Here is an 18,930-nt window from a genome sequence, read left to right as displayed (position 1 = left end):
GCAGCCAGCGTGCAGATGCACATCGTGTTCAAAGCCGCCCGCTCCCACCCTTTCTACCCCGCCCCTCGGTGCAGCTGGTCCAGCCCGCGCTTCCAGGGGCCCCATCCTGGGGTGAGCGCCGGGCTGGTTGGGGGTGGTGGTGCACACAGCCAGTGGGTGCCTGTGAGCGCGTGGGCTGGGGCTGTGGCGCATAGTGCATGCAGGATGCAGCCGGCAGGCAGGCTAGCAGTGCCGCCTGCGAGTGCCGCCGATCTGCTGGCTCTTATTGGTGGGGGCGGGGGGGCGCCTGCTGCCACCCAGAGGAGGGTGTGAGAGGATGGTGCAGTGGCATGAGGGTTGGCCGGCTGGCCGGCTGGCATGGAGGAGTGACTTGGGATGCAGCCTGCCGTCTGGGCTGCGTTACGTGCTACCTACAAGCGAATCCCAGGCGCAACTTGTCCCGGCTGCTGGCTAGCCATCTTTGTTTGCATGCATGACATGCTCCTTGCTGCAGCATTGCTGCCGTGGAGGCATACGCGGGCGGCGCAGGCTACTGCCCCTCCAAGCACGCAGTTGAGGCGTTTGCGAATGCAGGTGAGCCTGAGAGTAGGATGCGGTCGCTGGCCGAAAGGCCTTTGTCGCTTCACTTGTGCTCTCCTCCAAGGAGAGCTGCAGCAAGGTCTGCCTGGCTGCTGTGTGCAGCTCGACACGACCTGGTGGGAACCAACATCCGTGTGACATCCATCCAGCCTGGCGCCGTCAAAACCGAGTTCAGGTGGGCCAGCCAGCCGTTGCTGCAGCGTGCCGCTGCTGTGCGGCCGTGGATGCCTGGCCATGCATGGCGCAGGCAGCTGCTGGCACAACGGCATGCGCGCCCCTTCCGTGCAGCGTGGTGCGCTTCAAGGGGGACGAGGCCAGGGCGGATGCCGTGTACGAGGGCTTCCAGCCGCTGAGCGCGGACGACATTGCGGACAATGTGTTGTATGCCGCCACGCGGCCGCTGCACGTCCAGGTGGCCTCCATGCTGGTGTTTGCCAGTTACCAGAGCAGCGCCAAGGGTTTTGCACGCGTGCTCAAGAACCAGTGACGGGCTGGTGGCCTAGTACTGCCTTTCAATTGAGTGAATCAAGGAACACAGCACAGCGTTCGATGAATGCTGTACAGAAGTGTGGGGGAGGGAAGGTAAGGGCGGGCAAGCGGGTGGGCGCCTGCGCGCTGCTCGTGTCGTCAAGGCAGGCAGCGGCAGCTGCAGGAGAGGTAGCATGTTTGCTGGAATGATGGCAAAGGGGAGCTTGTGCAATCCCAGGCCTGAGGGAGAGAGATGAGGGTGAGTGTGTGGCGTGCAGATACCGCCGCCGCGGCAGCATCATCTAAGGTGAATGTTCGCTGCGAACAAGCGTGAAGAAAGTCGCGTAAGGATGCCGTTCCCAAGGCTGCCCTTTGCGTGAAAACGATAATTGCGTCGCTGCAAAGGCCAGGTATTCCGACACTCCGGTAGTCGCCGCTGTCGTCTCCAGGGTCCCCCTCCCCCCCCCCCCCCCGCGCCCTGCGCTCCAAGTTCGGCTACCAAGAGGCCCGCCCCTCACCACCGTTAACGTGCCATGCTCCCCCGCGCTGCCCTCTGCTTTGCCCTGGGCACCGCCCTGCTGGCGGCGGCGGCAGGAGGTGTGACCGGCGTCGAGATGCCCTCTGGGGACGACATGAAGACCAACGTTTACGAGCTGCCGCCACCTGGTCCCACTGATGGACCAGCACGCCAGAACTGCACATACAGCGCCGGCGGCCTGAGCTCCAGCTGGGTGGAGATCACAGACGTGAGGCAGCAGTGGGGGCTTGTGCCCGCTACTTATTGCCAGCCCAAGGTTCGCAGGCCTCAGCACCATCCTGACAATTGCTCCGCCGCTGCAGGTTGAGGAGTATCTGCAATACGCCAGCACCACGCCTGGCTACACCTCAGCAGACATGCCCGACCCGCTGCCCTTCCCCTACTCCGCCCAGACTGGCGAGCGCTGGTCGGCGCCCGCGTTTGAGGGCATCTGCTTCGCCCGCTCCCCATCCGCACCCGAAGATTGCACAGAGGGTGGGTGGGCTGCTGCTCCGTGGAAGGAGGGCCAGGGAGTGGTTTCAGCTGCGTTGAAGGGGCCGCATGAGGACTGCCTGGTGTACAATGGATGGTTTTGCAGGGCAGGACTGCCTGGTGTACTTGGATAACTTCAACGAGAGCTGGCTGGAGATTGCGGGGCTGGAGTGCATTGCAAGCTACCCTGTCGAGGTCGGTACACCCAGGCGGGCAGCAACCTGTGGCTCACTTGGCAAGGGAAACTGGCCCCACGCTGCTGTGCAACCGTGCCGTCTGCCCCTTGCAGGGCCTCATTGACTCGGAGGCTGGGGCGCCCCCTGCGGGCAACGTCACTGTGACCCTGACCAACCAGTGCAAAATGGTGGGCATCGCCATGCGGGGGGCAGCTGCGCTGGCCTGCGTGTGCCCAGTGGTCGACCATCGCTGACGCGGGGGGCGCTCATGCATGTGGGGGATGCTTCACACACACCAGCTAACCAGCACCCCTGCCCCTGCCGTACTGCAGTACAACTACAACAACAGCTGGATGGCTGTCATGACCGATGAGTGGGGCAACCAGTACGCGCTGCAGGTGCGGTGCCAACACGCTGCACCCGCCACCCGCCGGTTTGCTGTGCCTACTTCCCACCCTGGGAGCTTCTCCCGCGTGCTCAGCCGCCACGTGCGGATGCCGCTGCCTCCACACCGCAGACCGCCAGCTTCCCCATGGAGGACGATGCTGACTGGACCGCCAACCTGGAGGGCGTGGTACCACCCCCAGGCTGGACCATCGAAGTCGTGGAGCTTGAGGAGCAGGAGGTGCGCAGCACGGGTGGCTTGCGAGGCAGCAGGCTTGTGCGCTTGTGCGGCAGATGTGGGGTGGCAGATGGCAAGGCTGCCGCTGCCACAAGCATGTTGCACATCCCCTGCCCACTGCAGGACCACCTGCCATACATGATGGATGGCGGCGCCCTGTGCGCCTTCCCCGTCCTGCGCGACAACCAGGGCAATGCCTGGCACCAGGTGCGCCTCATGCCAGCTCAGCTCTGCGCTGGCGTCCCCGAACGGCAGCCGCCCCCGCCTTTGTCAGTTAATCTGATCCCTAGCCGCCGCTCCTGCCCGCCTCCTTCCCGCGCAGTTTGTGTACAAGACGTCAGTGCAGGATGGCCTGCTCTCGGCTGTCACCTGCACCACGATGGATATGCGCTACACGGTGGCATCTGGCTTCTGATCAGACCACATCAGATAGATGGACAATGAGAGAGCAAATGAGCCAGGCCCGCACATTGCGTATTGTTTGGCACGTGACCATCAAGTGACCCCACGGGAATGAGCATCCAACATTGCGGGTGCACCGCACACCTCACACTGACGTCCATACTTGCGTTACCGGTCCCATGCAAGATTACCGTTTGACCTGATACCCTTCATGCCGCGCGAGGGCGGCCCTACTTTGGCACATGCGCCCCCTTCCCCCCGTGTGCTGCCCTCTGTGATCCACCATATCCACCCATCCACTTGCACTTGTTAGGCCGCATCACAATTTGCATGCAGCAGCAGACAGCTCAAGAATGGTACATCGGACCACCGTGGCTCTGCTGGTGGGGCGGCTGCTTGCAGCATCGCCGTCGGTCATTCAAGCGAGCTCTGTGATGGTTTTCAGCAGCTGCTTGGCCACGTCAGCGCTCTCACACCTGCGCCATGCCCGCGGGCAAAGGCAGAACCGTCGATTCATGGCGGGCTGCACGAGCAGAGCTGGCGCCTGGAGCCTCATGCACCATGTGCTGCTTGGAGAATGAGGAGCTCAACACGCCTCACCTGAACACGTGCATGCCGCGGTCCTCCACGCCGTCCACAGTAGAGAAGAGGAGCATGACAATGTTGGCGGGGGTCTTGGGGTTGATGGTGGGCTTCAGGTTTGGCACCAGCGGCGCGTTGATCAGCACTCGACCTGAGGGGAGAGAGGGTGGCAGGCATGCAGGGGTGGGTTGGGGCCCAGTGCCAGCATAAGCAGGGGCACCGCCGCGAGGCCAAGCCACAGGGTGTCGACCCACAGCGCATGACACCTGCTGCTGCACAAGCTGGAAACTCGAATCCGGCCTTCTGCCCTGCCCGGCGCCCCGCCCGGCGCCCCGCCTCACCCGAGTCTGTGGTGTACACAAAGTAGGGTCGCTTGCTGGCGGCGTCGTCCCCGGTGGAGCGCCGCAGCGTCAGCGTGCCCAGCCCCCTGTCCGTCCACTTGTTGTTCTGCATGCTCATCAGCTTCACCCGATGCTTGGCCAGCATCTCGGTCCCCTCTGCAGCCTCCAGCTGGACCTACAGGGGGCAGGGCACGGGGCGAGGGCAGAGGCGGCGGCAGGAAGGTGCAGGTGGAGGTGGAGGAAGGTGTGTGGCCGCAGAGCCAGGCTCTGACGAGTGGTGATAGCTCGGCCGAAGCCAGCGTGGCATGCATGCACCACGTGCGGTCACCACCAACACAGGCGCAGCTGCTGCGGGAGGGAACCCACCGAGGGCTCCGCATCCTGCTCCCCCTCGTCCCCCTCCTCATCCTCCTCCGCCGCCGCCGCCCCCGTGTTGAGGCTGCTGCCCAGCGTGCCGGTGCTGGGCACAGCAAACAGGCCGCTGCCGCCGCTGTTGGCCGCGCTGCCAGCGCCGCTGCCAAAGCCGCCAAAGGCGGGCGCGCTGCCGCCCAGGGCAAAGGCGCCGCCGGTGGAGGGCAGGGCGCCAAAGATTGAGGCGGGGGCTGCTGCCCCGCCAGTGCTGCTGCCGCCAAACAGGCCGCCGGGGGCCAGCGGCGGCTTGCTGCTGCCAGCTGCTGGTGCGCCGGCTGCTGGTGCGGACGCCCCGAACCCAAAGACGCCTGCGCCGGTGCCGCCCGCCGCCGCCGCTGGCTTGCCGCTGTCCTCCAGTACATCCTTGAAGTCGGCCAGAAGCTGCTTGGCGTACTGCAGGTAATCCTCCACGCCATCAGTCCAGAGCTCTTTGGGAGCAGCCCTGCTCTGCTCCGCCACCCAGCTGCACCACGGAGGGGCAGCAGCCGGCAGGGGTGGCACCGACGCCCAAGCGAGCGCCGCACGATGGCATGGAAACTACGCCGGTGCATGAGCTGCCCACTGACCCCAGACTTGGAGCGCAACATACAACATGAAGCGACGCGCTCCCGGCATGCAGCCCAGCAAGGCGGCCTTGCCGACGGCGCGACTCACGCAGCAAACTGGGAGTTGAGGGCTGCCAGGTCTCGGGCGAAGGTGGCCTTCCTGTCGCCAGCAGTGCCATTCATCATGGCGGACTGCGGTCCGTGCGGCAGATGGGTCAAGCACGGAAGCTCAGTAACGCTCGGTCCAGCGGCGGCGGCGGGATGTGGGGCGGGCTGGGGACCGGCTCTGCTCACATGCCTGTTGCCAATCCGGATGCGTTGATCGCTGCAAGACGCAAAGGTGGGTGCCACACCCAGGCAGCTCTCTGAATGAGCACACACTGCATGATCACCTTGTGACCGAGAGCGTCCGCTTCGGCTTTACGCTCGAGCATCAGCGCCACACCGTGACCACTGCTGCCTGGCAGCAGCAGAGGGTCTAGGGCCGTGCGCTGACCAGATGATGGTGAGGGCTGGCTTGGGGAGGCTGCTCAGGGATGCAGTTCAACACCTGTGTGGTGTACGGAGCTTACATAGCTTATGCTGTGCTGGGGTTGCGCAATCAAGGCATGCGCAGCACACCGCCGCTGTAGCCCCCGCCCGTGGGCGCTGTGCATTACAAAGGCCAGCTGGTGGAGACAAAAATTGGGTTGATGGATGGCGAGAACCAAATGTTTGGAGCAGAAAAAGAGCAACAAGACAATGTAACAGGGGTACAACAGGTATGCAACCAATCAGCACCGCTCTCCTGCAGACTTGCAACGCTGGTCGCTGCCTGCAGAGTGCGAGGCCTCATTGGCTGCCTCAGGGCAAGGGCATCTTGGATGCACGGTAGCGAAGCAACCTGCACAGGGAGGTGCAACAGGGAGCACCGCCATCAAGCCAAACAGGGGTACAAACGCGAGGCAGCAGCAAGCATAAGGTGGCCAGCCAATGCAGCACCATTGTGCTCCCCAGGCTCACCGTGCCACTGCGGGTGTCAAGGCGAGCGTGATGGGCGTGCGGACGGGGAAGAGCGCCTTGTTGCAGAGGAAGGCAAGGGCGAGGCTAGAGCTGCTCCCCGTCAGCAACTTGTCCAGCCAGCCCTTGTCCTCGCTGGCCTGCTCCGCGGTGTCATCGTACTCCTTGCCTGCAGAGCCTGCAGCAGGATGACAGGGGCCCAACGATCATTCATCCAGCTTATGTCGCACCAGTGCTAATGCAGGCAGGTGTCGAGGGAGCCTGGCATTGACCGCAACGGGTTGCCTCGCGACAGCGGCAGCAGCTCACTGGACAGGAGCCCAATCTTCTGCAGCGGGCCCTTCACATCGACATGATTCTCTATGGCAACATAGCAGCCTGCAAAAGCAGCGTCGTGCAGGTTGGCTCTCTGCACGGTGCGGGGCGTCGGCGCCGGCGGCACTGGCGGCGAGCGGCGCCGGCCGGCGAGAGGCGCAGCAGCGCCGCTGCCGCACGCAGTTACCCTCCGTCCCCAGGGAAGGATGAGGTCAGCGCCAGTTCAGGTTGGGCTCGCACCAGTGAAAAAGCCTGCGTAGACCGTGAGGTGCACACCCAGCGCTATTTTGCCGTAGCGCCTAAACAAGTCCTTGCTGCGCTCAGCCAGGCTGGCCATGATCGAAGGCGCCCAAGCCTGTGCACCGCTATATCAGCATATGGGTTTGCAGCCCATGAGCTCAGGACCACAGGGGGAGCGCTTCTGAGCACAATTGGCAACGGCAGACTTCCGTGGTCGCTTTAGAAGCGTCCAAACGTTCGTCCAGGTGGCCAACTCAGGCGCCAGCTTGGAGTGCTGGGAAAAGGCGCGTTTCGCCGCTTGCAGGCGATCGTCGCACTCCCACAGAGGCTGCCCAGCTTGTTGCAGGCCCACAACGCCACAGCGAAAGGTGTTGCAGGGGTGCAATGGCTTTCTGTGGCGCACAATGTGTGTCCAGCCCGTGTCAGGCAGCAGCAGTGAGGAGGCCCTCGCCCCATGCAGCATTCACCACACGGCTGCCCCACTCTCGGCGGCAACGAGCAGTGGGGGCGGCGGCGGCAGCCTTGTCGGCGGCGGCTCTGGTGCGTGCCTTTGCTGGCTCAGGGACTGCAGCTGGCCGTGCTTGTCCTATCCGCAGTTGAAGCTCAATTCATCCGTTTGAGCAACGCCCGCTCCCCTGCTGCCGCCGCCGCCCCTGCCGCAGTCGGAAGGGCAGGTGCGGGCCGAAACCACGCGGCGCATCAAGCAGCTCGGGCGGCAGGGCAAGCCGCGCGAGGCGGTTGCTGAGCTGGCCAACATGGCCAAGCTGGGCATACAGGTATGCAGGCAAACAGACCCGGCCACGCTCTTTGCAGCGCTTGGGTTGCAATCGAGCAGTCAGCACCAGCACCGGCGGGAGCGCGCCCGCCGGGCTCGCTCCAGAAGGGGCCCGTCGCGCGCACTCCCATGGCACCCGCCTGTTCGCCGCCACCCTGGCATGCAGCCCGACACGCTGGCCGCCACCGCGCTGCTGGACGCCTGCTGCCGCAACGGCAAGATGGAGATGGCCAGGTCTGTGTTTGCGGAGCTGTTTGACGGCCTGCTGGCCCCGGACGAGGTGGTGTTTGCGGTCATGCTGCGTGGCTACGGCGCCGCCAGCGAGCGGCCGCAATGGAACGAGATCAGCTCGACGCTGCAGCAGATGGAGCAACAGCACGGCATCCAGCCCAGCATCGGTGAGCGGGGGTTGGCGGGTGGGGGGCGCTGCCTGGCCTGCCTGCAATGCTGCCGTGCTTTCTGGCCTGGAGGCCACCCCTGCGCCCCCATCGCCACGCCTCCCTGCCTCCCTCCCCCCTGCCCAGTCACCTACAACGCGCTGCTGGAGTGCTGCACCAAGCACAACGATGGGGAGCGGGCGGGGGAGATCATGGGGCGCATGCTGGTGGCGGGGGTGCAGCCAGACGACTTCACGCTCGAGGCGGTGCGCCCCCGCAGGTCCATGCGCTCCCTGCTCAAGCGCAACTTCAACGTCACCTTCTGAACTGACCCCCTTGCCAGAACAGGGGCTGCCCTGCTGGGTGCACGAGGACCCGTCGGCTCAGCCGCACTGTGCATCGCTGCTGCATTTGTGTGCTGCGCCTGCGCCTGCTTTCATTGACGTTCTTTAGCCTGCTCGCTGGCCCAGGATTGAAATTCAGTGTAACAGGCAGCCTCCAGTGTCACATTCATCCTTACAAGCTTCCGTCCCACCCCCATTTTAGTCCAGTCAAGTCAAACCAGCGTGCGTGTTGTTACCAGTCAGTTTCCTGTGCCGCAGGCCCTGCACTGCCCTCGCCACTATCGCCCGCTGCCGGGCCGCCGGGCGCCAATCAGCGGAGACCCGGGCAGGCTGCCGCCGCCGCTGCGCGCCATCGTGTGTGGCGACATCGGGCTGCCGCCGCCCCACTGCTGCCGCCCCTGAACCAGCACCCGACCCGGGCTGCCGGGCCGGCTCGCCGCACCCGTCTGCTGCTGTTGCGGGTGGTGGGCCTTGAACCGCAGCGGGCTGCCCCCCTGGGGGCTCCCCGGCCGCTGGTGGGGGCTGTAATGGGAGGTGGGGGCGCCGGCGCCGCGGTGGTGCTGCGGCGGGTAGTGGGCATGGCTGCCGGGTGCGGCGCTGCCGCCAGGGGAGGTGGCCACCAGTGCGGGCGGCTTGTGGCTGAACTGCCAGGCGGCGAGCTTGGTGCTGGAGCCGGCGGCGACGCCATAGGCTCCCTGCTGGGTGCTGTCCAGTGTGAGCCAGCGGGAGTAGTTGACTTTCTTGTCGATCCAGTTGAAGCAGCTGAGTAGGTGCACGGGTGGGGGCAGGGGACACGGCAGGGGGGTGGCAGGGGGTTGGCAGGCAGGCAGGACTGGCAGGCAGGCAGGCAGGACTGGCAGGCATGGGAGCAGGGCCATGGAACACGCATAGCCAAGCATGCCCCTTTGCAGCGACTGAACAGGGCGGCCCATGGTGCAGGTGGTGGGCTGCCGCCGCCGCCGCCTGCCGCCGCCGCCAGCCGTGCCCCACCTGAACTGCCACACGCGGCCGGTGGGCAGGTGGGTGACCACCAGCAGCTGCAGGTGCCAGGCTGGAAAGAATCCGGAGCCGTCGGTGCCGACGCGCGCCGACTGCAGCTCGCCCAGCGCGCCCAGGTGGGGGAACTCAAAGATGTCCACCCGCCCCGCCCCAAACGACTTGGTGGTCCCCGCAGGGTGCAGCACGCCGCTGCTGCCGCCGGCGCCGGTCAGCTCAAAGTGGACCTGCGGCGTGCAGAGGGCGGCGGCGGCGCCAACGATGGGTGGGACTTTGCAGGGCAGGGCAGGGTGGGGTGGGGCATGAGGCTCCCTCCCACAGGGCTGCGCAGCTCGGCTGCGCGCCTGCCGAACAAACCGCCCCTTCATGCCGCCTGCCGGGGCCACACACGCCTCACCCTGGCCTTGGTGCCGCTGCCGCACATGCGCGAGGTGTGGAACACCACGCGGTATCCAGGCATCCCCGCCGGGCCGGCCTGTGGAGCCGGCGGCTGGGAGCCCGCCCCGCCCTCTGCCCACTCCATAGGGCCTCGATCTGCCGACATGCGCACATCCTGCACCAGCGGCGCGTGGGCTGCCGCCGCCGCCGCGCCCGCCTTGGCGCTGCCGCCCAGCAGCAGCCGGTCCTTGGCGTTCAGCTTGCCTCCCACGGCTGCCGTGGCGTCAGGCGGCAGCGCCGCCACCGCGGCGACAGCCCCAGGGTCGTCGCGCCGCCGCCGGTCCACCCAGCGCTTGCATTTGAACATGGCCACGGCTCCTGTGGTGATGTTGGCGACCTTGACCCAGGCCAGGTGCCAGTCGTTGCCTCGGCCCGCGCCGTCGTGCCGAACCTGCGCACACAAGCGGGCAGCCCAGGCAGCGCGCGGCAGTCAACACTCTGTCAGATGGCGCTTTCATGAGAAGAGGAGGTGCCACTACACCAGAGTGGGGCGAGGTATCAAGATGCAGAGCCGGATCTGAGCAGAGGCCGGCAGGCCCCTTGAGGCCACTGCCTGCCTGCCTGCCCGCCTGCCCGCCTCCGCACCTCTATCTGGCGCAGCTGGCCGCAGTCGGGCGCCCCCTCGATCTCAAACACGTCCAGCTGGTCGCGCTGGAAGTGCTCCGACTCGGTGTTGGTCAGCTGGTAGGGGCCTGCAAGGAGCGGAGAGGCCGGCCGGCCCGCAGGAAGGCAGCAGTGGCAGGTGGCACCCCAGGCCCACCGCCTCGGCCCCTCAGCTGCAGACGGTGTTGCCGGCATCCTGGCGGGCATGGGACCCACGCACGAGCCGAGCCCCAGCTTGCCGCCGCCGCACACCGATGGTGCAGGCGTCGCCCACGAGGGTGACGTACACGTTGCCGGCGGTGCCCGCCCGCCGCACATCAGACGTCTGCACCTCCAGCCGGTAGCTGCACGCCAGCTCCTGCTGGCAGGGGGGCAGCCGGGCAGGCCCCGCCAGGCCGCTGACTCGAGGACTGGCACAGGAGCTGGCGGAACAGCCGCACATGCATGCCGCAACAGAGTCGCACCCCGACACCCAGCCAGCCCGCCACCACCCCTGCACCCTACCTCCACCTCCCACCTGCTCCCCTGCAGCATCCACCTCAAAATCGTAGGGGTCTGCGCTGCGCAGCCACTCTGAGCAGTAGAAGGTGGCTGCCTCGCCGGTGGGCATGTTGGTGACCACCACCCCAGACACGCGCAGGCCGCAGTGCTGGCCTGCGGGGCGGCAGGGGCACACGCAGCAGGGCAGCGGCACGGGGGACGCGGCTTGCGTGCAGCCATGGTGCCCTAGCAGCGAGAAGGAGCACGCTGCGCAAGGAGAGGAGCAGTGCAGGGCAGCGCAGCCCAGCCCAGCCGCGCCCGCCACCGCAGCGGCCATGAGCGCCCCGCCCACCTGCGGGTCCCGGCGCCAGCCCGATGCGCAGCCGCTCCATGTGTCCCACGTTGGCCCCCTCAAACATGGCCGTCAGCGTCCTGCCCGGCGCCGCCCGCGCCGCGTCCAGGCGCTGCGCCCCGCTCTCCCCGCGGCTGCCGCACAGCGTGAGGCGCAGGCTGTCGCCGCCCAGCACCCCGCTCGCCTCCTCCACCGCCACCTCCACGCGGTACTGCACCGGCAGGCTGCGCGGGTCGGTCATGTAGCCGCGCAGCTGCAGGGAGCGGGACATGGAGCCGCCGGGGCCGCTGCCCCTGACCCACTGCTCGCAGGGGAAGAAGTAGGTGGTGCCGGCCGCCGAGTCCACCACCTCCACCCGGTCCAGGTGCCACTCGCGGCGCCCCTCGTGCCCCACGCGCAGCTCGCACAGCGGCCCCAGGCTGGGCAGGCGGAAGGCAAACTCGTCCGCCTGCAGCGAGTGGGGGAGAAGAGCACCAGGCGGCGGCGGGTGTGCACCAGGCTGTGCAGCCACGTGTCCCTGCCGCGTCCCTCCCGCTGCTGCCAGGCGCCGCCCCTCTCTGGGGCCCTGCACAGAAGCGTGCCTGGCCGGGCCGGAAGCTGCCCCCCTTGTTCCTCAGCGTCAGCACGCCGCTGGGCGTGCGCTCGCCCTTCAGCTCCACAAACACGTTTCCAGCGGTACCGCACCCCGCCAGGCTGGAGGTGTGCACCACCACCTGCGCAGGGGGCAGAGGGGTGCAACAGCATCATGGTGCGTGCCGTGCCACCGCGCGCGAGCGGCTGCGGCGCACAGCGCGGCATGGCGGCGTGTGCGGGGTCCCAGCAGCAAGGTGCCTGGCAGCCTGGCAGGCCAAGCACAGGGGCTGACCCCAAGCTGCCAAGCCACAAGCCAACCACCCCCAGCCCCCCACCTTGTACTCAGCTTCCTCCTGCCGAGGGTTCCTGGAGCTGGCCGCCAGCTCAGCGCTGTACCCGCAGCCAGCGTTCAGCCACTTGCGGCACACAAAGTAAGCGGGCGGGCGGCCCTCGCAGGCCACCTCCACGCTGTCGAGGTGCCAGCTGGCATCCGCCGCAGCGCCTGCACGCCGCCGGAGCCAATCCCATGGCCATATGAGCAGCACAGCGGCAAGCCCTCCCACCAACGCTGCTGCGCGACGGGGACAAGCACTCTCCCCGCATGCATAGCAGCAAGGCCAGGCCAGCCCACCTGCCCCGTCTACATCCACCCAGATGTGCAGCTGCTGCAGCTCCCCGACAGCCGGCGCCTCCAGCTGAAACACGCTGGCGGCACCCGCGGCAAAGCAGCCGCTGAAGGCCTCGCGCGCCAGGCTGATGGCGCCGCTGCTGCCGCCACTACCCAGCAGCTCGAGGCACACGGGGCCGCTGGTGCCTGCGCTGGGGGGCTCGCTGCTGGTGCGAATACACACCTGCGCCATAGAAATTTAATTGAGCAAAGCAGATGGTCTGTAGTGAAACCTTTCAAACAGGAAGGCAGGAACCGCTGCGCGAGCATGATCTCCAGCAGCAAGCTCACCCGGTACGCTGCCAGCAGCTTGGCGGAGGAGGGCGAGTGCGGGGGCGAGGCCGCCGCCTTGTCCGCCTCCTCCTCCAGCCGCTCCTGCAGCTCCTCCAGCTGGGCCTGCACCGCATGACCTTGCGGCCATCCCCCGTGAGTGAGCGCAGCTCAACCCTCTTCATGGTGGCATTAGATGGCAACCAGCAGCACAGCAAAACAGCGGTACGGCTCCAACGCTCCCAACAGCCTTCTGGCAGCTCGCCTTGGCTCTGAGGCGCTCTGCCGCCAGCTCACGGCTCAGCCGCTCGCACTCGTCAGATGTCTCCTGCTCCGCGGCCCTCGCCTCGCGCAGCTCTGCCGCCTTGGCCGCCACCTCGGCCCGCAGCCGCCGCACCTGGTCCTCAGCATCATCCACCCTGCAAGGGGGAAGGAGGTGGCAAGTGAGCGCTCCAGCACAATACTGTGAGCTACCTGGTGTTGGTGGGGTGGATTCAGAGCAGCAGCTAATGGGGCCTGGGCACCTTGCCGCCGCGGTGGCAGGATGCAACTCACCGCGAGCTGTTGTCCCGCCTGTACCGCTCATTCTGGCTGCGCAGCTCCTCAAGCTCCTCCTCCCCCCGCTTCGCCTCCGCCTCAAACTTGCGCGCCCTGGCAGCCGCCGCTGCCGCAGCCTCCTGAGCAGCCGCCAGCTCATCCTGCATCGCCCCGAGCTGCGCCGCCAGCTGCGCTGCACGAGCCGAGTCGGCGCCGGCGCGCTCCCGCCCGGCATCCTGCTCCCGCTTCAGGCCCTCTGCCAGCCCCTCTGCGCTCTTCAGCTCCCCCTGCAGCTGCTCCACACGAGCCTCTGCCGCCGCCGCACGCTGCTGCGCCTCGGCCAGCTGCTTGTGCAGCTGCTGCGCCTCGGCCTGCTGCGTCGCCAGGCGAACCTCCAGCTCGGCCTCGTGCCCATGGCCCGCCTGCTGCGCCCCGCGCGCAGCTGCCTTGGCATCCGCCAGCTCAGCCTGTGCCCCCGCCAGCTGCTTGCTGGCTGCGTCCAGCTGCTGCCGCAGGCGCGCCACCTCACGATGCGCCTCCCGCGGGTTGGCCCTGCTGCCCAGCAGGCTGCGCTCGGCGTGCCCCTTGCCCTTGCCCAGCCAGGCGGAGCAGGGGAAGAAGACGGTTTCGCCTGCAGCGCAGGGTGGGGGGGGGGGGAGCAGGGGGAGGAGTCAAGGCCACGCCAGCGACAACACCCTCAAGCCAGCACCCTGGTGGCCAGACAAGCATATCCCCCCTGGTGCTGCTGCCGCCGCCAACCAGGGCGGCCCACCTGTGCACTCATCCGTCACCTCCACCTGCTCCAGCAGCCAGCACGCCTGCTCGCCGCTGCTGCTCAGCCCCACCCCCAGCTTCTCCAGGGCGCCCACACACGGCAGCTGCACCCTGCAACACCACGAGTGCGTCCATGCACTCCACACTGTGAGCAGAGAAATCATGGAGCAGACCACTCGCGACAATCCTGGCTGTGTCAGGCATGCTGTGGGGAGCGGCAGGCGCCGCTCTCGCACCTGAACACATCCTCCTGCCCCCGCGCAAAGTCGCCCGCCTGTGACGGCAGCTTCAAGCGCGTGCTGCTGCCGCGGCTGCCGTGTAGCACCAGGAACACCGCCGCGCCCTCCTCAGGCGCCATCCCTGCACCCTCCTTTCCGCTGGTGCACACCACCACAGTGTACCAGACTGGCTGCACCACCCTCCGGGCGGGGGGCGCCTCCTCCTGCTGCGCCTGCCGTGCTGGAGGGGCGGCCGGTGGGGCCCCCGGCTGGGGCGGGGAGGCGAGGGCCTGGATGGCAGAGCTGAACAGCTCCCGCAGCACGCGGCTGCAGCATCCAGAGGAGAGAATAAACAACAGGAGTCATCGTCGCACATCCAGCAGCAACACACCAGCCAGGCCATGCCACTTCCTTCGCCCACCACTGCACTGCTCCCGGGGCCAAGCACGCGCCCTCGCGTGCAGCGGCAGGGGCGGCAGGGGAAGTGCCCACCTGTCGTCCTGGTCCACAGCCAGCCAGCGGCGGCAGGGGAAGTGTGTCCAGCGGTGGCCGCCCTGGCGCCGCACCCGCACCTCCTCCAGAAACCAGGCGGGGGAGGGGCCGCCGTTGTTGTGGTACACACGCACCTGCGGTGGGGGTGAAGCCAGGCAGCATCTGATGCGCGACTCAGGAAGGGCCACACCAGGGGGAAGAAGAGCCAGGCAGGAGCGGCCGCTGTGGTGGCCCCTTGCCCATACCCGTTCCACCTGTGCCCTACCCCTCCACCACAGCCACCCACCTTCACCAGCTCGCCCAGAGGCTGGCAGTGCAGCTTGAACCTGTCGACCGCCCCCGACGCAAAGGCGGTACGGGACGGCGCGCCGGTGCTGCCCTGGCGGTACATCAGCCGGTGGTCCCCCGAAGTGCCTCCCTCCCCGCACAGCTCCAGGTACACTCGGGCGCTGGTGCCCGCCTCCGGCTGGCTGCCTGTCACCACTTCGATCTCGTAACACACCACCGGCAGGCCCTGCAGCGACGGGTAGCGTGGCAGCTTGGGATGGGCGGCGCACGGCGCATGGCAGCACTGGTGGTAGGTAGCGCTCGGAGCAGCAGCAGGGTGAGCGATTCTGTGCAATCTAGCAGCAGCTCCAGAGGGTGCGGCATCCGCCCTGCCCCGCACCTCCTGCTGCACAGTCTCCGCCGTGGCGGCGGCCGCCGCGGCCTGCCACTGCGCTGTGGACTCCCTGAGCCGCTGCTGCTCCGCCTCTGCCAGCGAGCGGCGCAGCGCCTGGCTCTCCGCCTGCCACCGCGCCTCCTTGAGCACCAGGTGCTCCTCCGGCGAGGGGCTGCGCTCCACGCGCGCCGAGTGATTGGCACAGCTCAACCATTGCTCGGTGATGGCCGCCACCCACGCCTTTGTGTTGCAGCAGGGGCAGAAGGGGCAGAAGTTTTACAAGGTGTTGACTGGCGCTGGCATGGCGCAGGCGTGGCTGGCAGGCAGAGGCAGACGAGCGTGCCTTGCCAGGGCGCCCCACTCACCTTGGCGTCTGCGGCTGAGGGTGCCGCAAAGAAGTGTGTGTGCGCGCCGCAGGCCACGCTGAACACGCAGCCCGCCTTCTTGGGGCTGAACTGGGCGCTGGAGCGGTCCTGCGCGGAAGAGAGGGGTGGAGAGGGTGGCTGGGTGCCTGCACGACTTCAGTCCCTGGGAGGGCTGGTCTCCGCATGGTGAGGGCATGCATGCAGCTGGAGTCCATGTTCTCATGGAAGTGGGCTGCTCCTTCCATCGACTCCACGTACTCATGAAGCAGCATACTGACAGCCCAGGGCACACGGCAGCAGGGCACCACCGCCTGGCGCGCCTGGCGGTCTTCCACCAGAGTGACGCCCAGCTTGGGGCCGTAGCCGCGTGGCAGGGCGCGCACGGGGATGCGGTCCAAGGGCAGGTAGCGTACGGGGCACAGGCCGCTGTCGGCGTCAGGATCGGGGGTGTAGCACAGGCGGTCGGCCGAGACATAGACGTAGCGGCGCCGCCACTGGCGGTGCGGGCCGGCACCGCTGGCCTTGAGCAGCCAGCCCGAGTGGCGCACCGAGGGCTCCAGTTGGGTGCGAAACGTGCGGGCGTCCAGCAGCGCCCAGCCCTCGCCTGGGGGCGAGTCGGGCTCGCTGGGCTCCGACTGGTGCTTCTGAAAGTCGGTGCCCCATGGCTGGTCCTCCAGCGGCGCAGCGGCTGCCCTTGAGGGGCTACTGCCCGCAGCCAGCAATGACGCGTGGTCCCACCGCTCCATGGGGGAGGTCGGCAAATGTCTTGTGCGATGCGGTTACGGTTCAACCTTCATTGCAGGGCGGCTGGGGCCAATCGAGAGCCCAATTGAAGGCAAGCCGGACTAGAAAATTGCAATCCAAGGGGGCCGGGAAGAGTTGTCGGTGGGTGCCCAGCTGTCGCCGCCACCTGTCGCCGCTGCCGCCGTGCCTACCCCAACAATGAACCGTTTCTGCGTCCTGCTGTCACTGGATGTTACACACAACACACAAGGGACGCATCCAAGCAGCCGCGGCCGCGTCGTCACCGCGGCCCCGCCGCCTCTGCCACCTTGCGCTTGAGCGGCAGCACGGCGGCGGCGGCGGTGGCGGCGGCGGCGGCGGGTGGCAGCGCCTGCCGCTCCCGCAGGCTGCGCTGCAGGTGCTCCATGGCCGCCAGGTTGTAGCCCATCATGTCCTTGGCCTCCTGCACCCGCTGCCGCAGCAGCTGCTGCAGCTCGATGAGCAGCGGCTTGGCGCTGGGCGTCCCCACCAGCTGCTGCATGTGCAGGCGCTGCAGCAGCGTGGCCACGCGGCACAGCAGCTCCACCTGCAGCCCAGCCGGAGAGGAAAAGGAGGGGGAGCAGGGGGCTAGGCCGGTCAGCACCGGCCCTGCCTTTTCCTAGGTGGCGACCCTGGCGCCCACGGGTCTGCACACACCACACCAAGCCCTGCCGCACCTCCTCCCCAGCACCTCCCCGCTCTGCCCTGGCTGCTCCCCTGCTCACCCACCTGCGTGCCCACGCGCAGCCAGCCCACGATGTAGCCCAGCAGGTGCAACGCGTCGGTGAAGGGCAGCAGCAGCAGCGCCTGCTCCAGCTCGCTGCTGCGCACGCGGCCCACCACCCGCAGCAGATAGGCGCTGGGGCTCAGGCCCAGCAGCAGCGGGTTGGGCACGGGCGGCTTGGCCTTGGGGTTGGACGCCTTCTCCTGCAGGAGGGAGGCGGAGGTGCCGAGGGGGGGTGGAGGGTGTGGTGAGGCCCGCTCGCGCTCCCACGATCCCTGCTCCACTCAGCCGGTGAGGCGCCCCTTGCTCACCAAGCCCACTCACCCATCCCTGCGCCTGCCCAGCAGCCCGCATGCGCCGCCCCTATGCCCTCACCAACCCTCAACCTGCAGATGCCCGCCTGACTTCCCAAACCACCCCCCACCTGCTCGTACTCCCGCCCCCGCTCCTCCTCGTCCGTCGCCAGGTCCAGAGCCTCAATGATGTCGTCGGCGGCGGTCACAGTCTCCAGCGTCTTGCGCCCAGCGGTGCCCACGGCGCCCTCCTCTCCGGGGTCCTCCTGCCCCAACGGCGCGCGGTCGGCGGCCTGCAGGCGGCGGGTTACTTGGCGAGCGTGGGTGGAAGGCGAGGGCAGCAGGTGCGAGGGGTGCGCGGAACAGGCGTGCAATGCAGAGCACATCGGCAGGTTCGGCGAGCGGCCGGCCCCACAGGAGTCTGCCTGCCACCCCGCCGCCCCCTGTGTCTTTGCCGCCCCTCAGCCGCCCGCCCCCCCCCACCCACCTCCAGGTCCCCCTCAAACAGCGACTCCAGCCGCCTCTCCTTCTCCTCCTCCACAAAGAAAGGCTCGTCGGTGCGCTCCCAGCGCCGCAGGCTGCGGTCGTGGCTGCCGCTGACCAGCAGGTCACCCAGGCTGCCCACAGCCAGGCACCAGACCTGCGGGCAAAGAGTGGGGTGTGAGTGTTGGTGTGTGTGGGGGGGGTGCGGTGCACCAGCAGGATGCACGGCAGCGCAGAGAACAGGGCGCCAGCGGGCGCCACAGGACCCTACGCTCTCCCCCACCGCATCACGCCCACCTCTGCGCAGTGCCCCTCCAGCGTCAGCAGCTGCTCAAACTTGTCCACATCCCAATACTTGATCAGCCGGTCCTTGCCTGCGGGCAGGCGGGGGAAGGACGGGATAAATGATGCGTGTATGTGTGTGGCGGTGGTGGTGGTGGTGGTGGTGGTGGTGAGGCGAGCGTGGGAAGGAGGTGCTGAAGGCGAGGGCAGGGCTGGCAACAAAGCACAGGCGCCCCGCGTCCGCCCTGAGGCAAGCCAAGCCACCCAGCACATCAAGGCCCCCCCCGAAGCGCACCCGCGGTGAAGAGGTAGTGCGTGTTGGGCACAAAGGCGACCGCCATGACGCTGTCGCCGTGGGCAAACAGCGAGCGGTGGCAGTCCCCAAAGTCCAGCCCCCAGATCTTGATGTTCTTGTCCGCCGACCCAGTCACCAGCAGCGTGGAGTCTGTGGGCGGGCGGGCAGGCAGGGGAAGGCGGGAGAGGGCTGGCAGCGGTTCGGTGAATGCTGGCAGGGGGCGTGCCGGCAGGAGTCAGTGCCTCTGCCGGCGAGCGCTGAGCCGGGCATACGCCTGCACCTGCCCGCCACCGGGAGGGAGCCTTTGCCTCACCCCCCCAACACCCACCCACCACACACACACACACTCCTGCCTGCCTGCCCGGCCGGCCACCCACCCGAGGAGATGTCCATGGACAGGACGGGCAGCTTGTGGCCGTAGAGGGAGAGGAAGAACTTGAGGGAGTCGGCGAAGAAGATGCGCACGGTGGAGTCGAGGAG

The 18,930-nt window shown here is 67.7% G+C and overlaps 6 protein-coding genes across 6 annotated transcripts in view; 2 read left to right on the top strand and 4 right to left on the bottom strand.

The window, feature by feature from the left end:
* CHLNCDRAFT_53139 (hypothetical protein) overlaps nt 1–1,066 on the top strand; it is a gene marked incomplete at both ends in the record, with an annotated part of 1,648 nt that extends 582 nt beyond the window's left edge. The window contains 3 exons of the mRNA XM_005846363.1: nt 510–573; nt 682–754; nt 868–1,066. Of these exons, the coding sequence (XP_005846425.1) occupies nt 510–573; nt 682–754; nt 868–1,066 (336 nt within the window). The remainder of the gene's footprint in view (nt 1–509; nt 574–681; nt 755–867) is intronic.
* A 2,476-nt stretch (nt 1,067–3,542) lies between these two features.
* CHLNCDRAFT_58242 (expressed protein) lies at nt 3,543–5,669 on the bottom strand. The gene is made up of 6 exons (XM_005846190.1): nt 5,528–5,669; nt 5,245–5,327; nt 4,546–5,053; nt 4,180–4,354; nt 3,857–3,989; nt 3,543–3,732 (listed from the first exon to the last, which is right to left on the bottom strand). Exons 1-6 carry the CDS (start codon nt 5,567–5,569, stop codon nt 3,675–3,677), a joined length of 999 nt encoding a protein of 332 aa, XP_005846252.1. The 5' UTR covers nt 5,570–5,669; the 3' UTR covers nt 3,543–3,674.
* A 464-nt stretch (nt 5,670–6,133) lies between these two features.
* Nucleotides 6,134–6,786, bottom strand: CHLNCDRAFT_24886 (hypothetical protein; the record flags this gene model as incomplete). The annotated part of the gene is made up of 3 exons (XM_005846189.1): nt 6,134–6,312; nt 6,444–6,512; nt 6,690–6,786. 3 exons carry the CDS (start codon nt 6,784–6,786, stop codon nt 6,134–6,136), a joined length of 345 nt encoding a protein of 114 aa, XP_005846251.1.
* Nucleotides 6,787–7,073: 287 nt separating this feature from the next.
* Nucleotides 7,074–8,341, top strand: CHLNCDRAFT_58241 (hypothetical protein; the record flags this gene model as incomplete). The annotated part of the gene is made up of 4 exons (XM_005846362.1): nt 7,074–7,124; nt 7,352–7,465; nt 7,631–7,862; nt 7,989–8,341. 4 exons carry the CDS (start codon nt 7,074–7,076, stop codon nt 8,165–8,167), a joined length of 576 nt encoding a protein of 191 aa, XP_005846424.1. The 3' UTR covers nt 8,168–8,341.
* Nucleotides 8,342–8,463: 122 nt separating this feature from the next.
* CHLNCDRAFT_135546 (hypothetical protein) lies at nt 8,464–16,357 on the bottom strand (the record flags this gene model as incomplete). Its single annotated transcript, XM_005846188.1, has 20 exons — nt 8,464–8,947; nt 9,176–9,408; nt 9,579–10,010; nt 10,205–10,311; nt 10,475–10,580; nt 10,740–10,876; nt 11,055–11,502; nt 11,681–11,767; nt 11,963–12,129; nt 12,259–12,415; nt 12,586–12,690; nt 12,812–12,983; nt 13,120–13,732; nt 13,874–13,986; nt 14,112–14,420; nt 14,586–14,719; nt 14,872–15,099; nt 15,253–15,423; nt 15,612–15,719; nt 15,917–16,357. 20 exons carry the CDS (start codon nt 16,355–16,357, stop codon nt 8,464–8,466), a joined length of 4,752 nt encoding a protein of 1,583 aa, XP_005846250.1.
* Nucleotides 16,358–16,635: 278 nt separating this feature from the next.
* CHLNCDRAFT_36029 (hypothetical protein) overlaps nt 16,636–18,930 on the bottom strand; it is a gene marked incomplete at its 3' end in the record, with an annotated part of 5,943 nt that continues 3,648 nt past the window's right edge. The window contains exons 10-16 of the mRNA XM_005846187.1: nt 18,828–18,885; nt 18,451–18,600; nt 18,171–18,247; nt 17,878–18,030; nt 17,522–17,683; nt 17,103–17,300; nt 16,636–16,920 (exon numbers count right to left, since the gene is read on the bottom strand). Of these exons, the coding sequence (XP_005846249.1) occupies nt 16,636–16,920; nt 17,103–17,300; nt 17,522–17,683; nt 17,878–18,030; nt 18,171–18,247; nt 18,451–18,600; nt 18,828–18,885 (1,083 nt within the window). The remainder of the gene's footprint in view (nt 16,921–17,102; nt 17,301–17,521; nt 17,684–17,877; nt 18,031–18,170; nt 18,248–18,450; nt 18,601–18,827; nt 18,886–18,930) is intronic.

Source organism: Chlorella variabilis, assembly GCF_000147415.1.
Source record: "Chlorella variabilis unplaced genomic scaffold CHLNCscaffold_14, whole genome shotgun sequence".
NCBI lineage: Eukaryota > Viridiplantae > Chlorophyta > Trebouxiophyceae > Chlorellales > Chlorellaceae > Chlorella > Chlorella variabilis.
Note: the sequence above shows the minus strand (reverse complement) of the source record. Positions and strands in the feature narration are given on the sequence as shown.

What these genes read in the sequence shown, in the direction of transcription:
- CHLNCDRAFT_58242 (XM_005846190.1), bottom strand. Translation starts at nt 5,569, where the DNA reads ATGCTCGAGCGTAAAGCCGAAGCGGACGCTCTCGGTCACAAG. An exon ending in CGGACGCTCTCGGTCACAAG is followed by an intron (nt 5,328 to 5,527) that starts GTGATCATGCAG and finishes CACGGACCGCAG; the next exon opens with TCCGCCATGATGAATGGCAC. An exon ending in TGTGTACACCACAGACTCGG is followed by an intron (nt 3,990 to 4,179) that starts GTGAGGCGGGGC and finishes CTCTCCCCTCAG; the next exon opens with GTCGAGTGCTGATCAACGCG.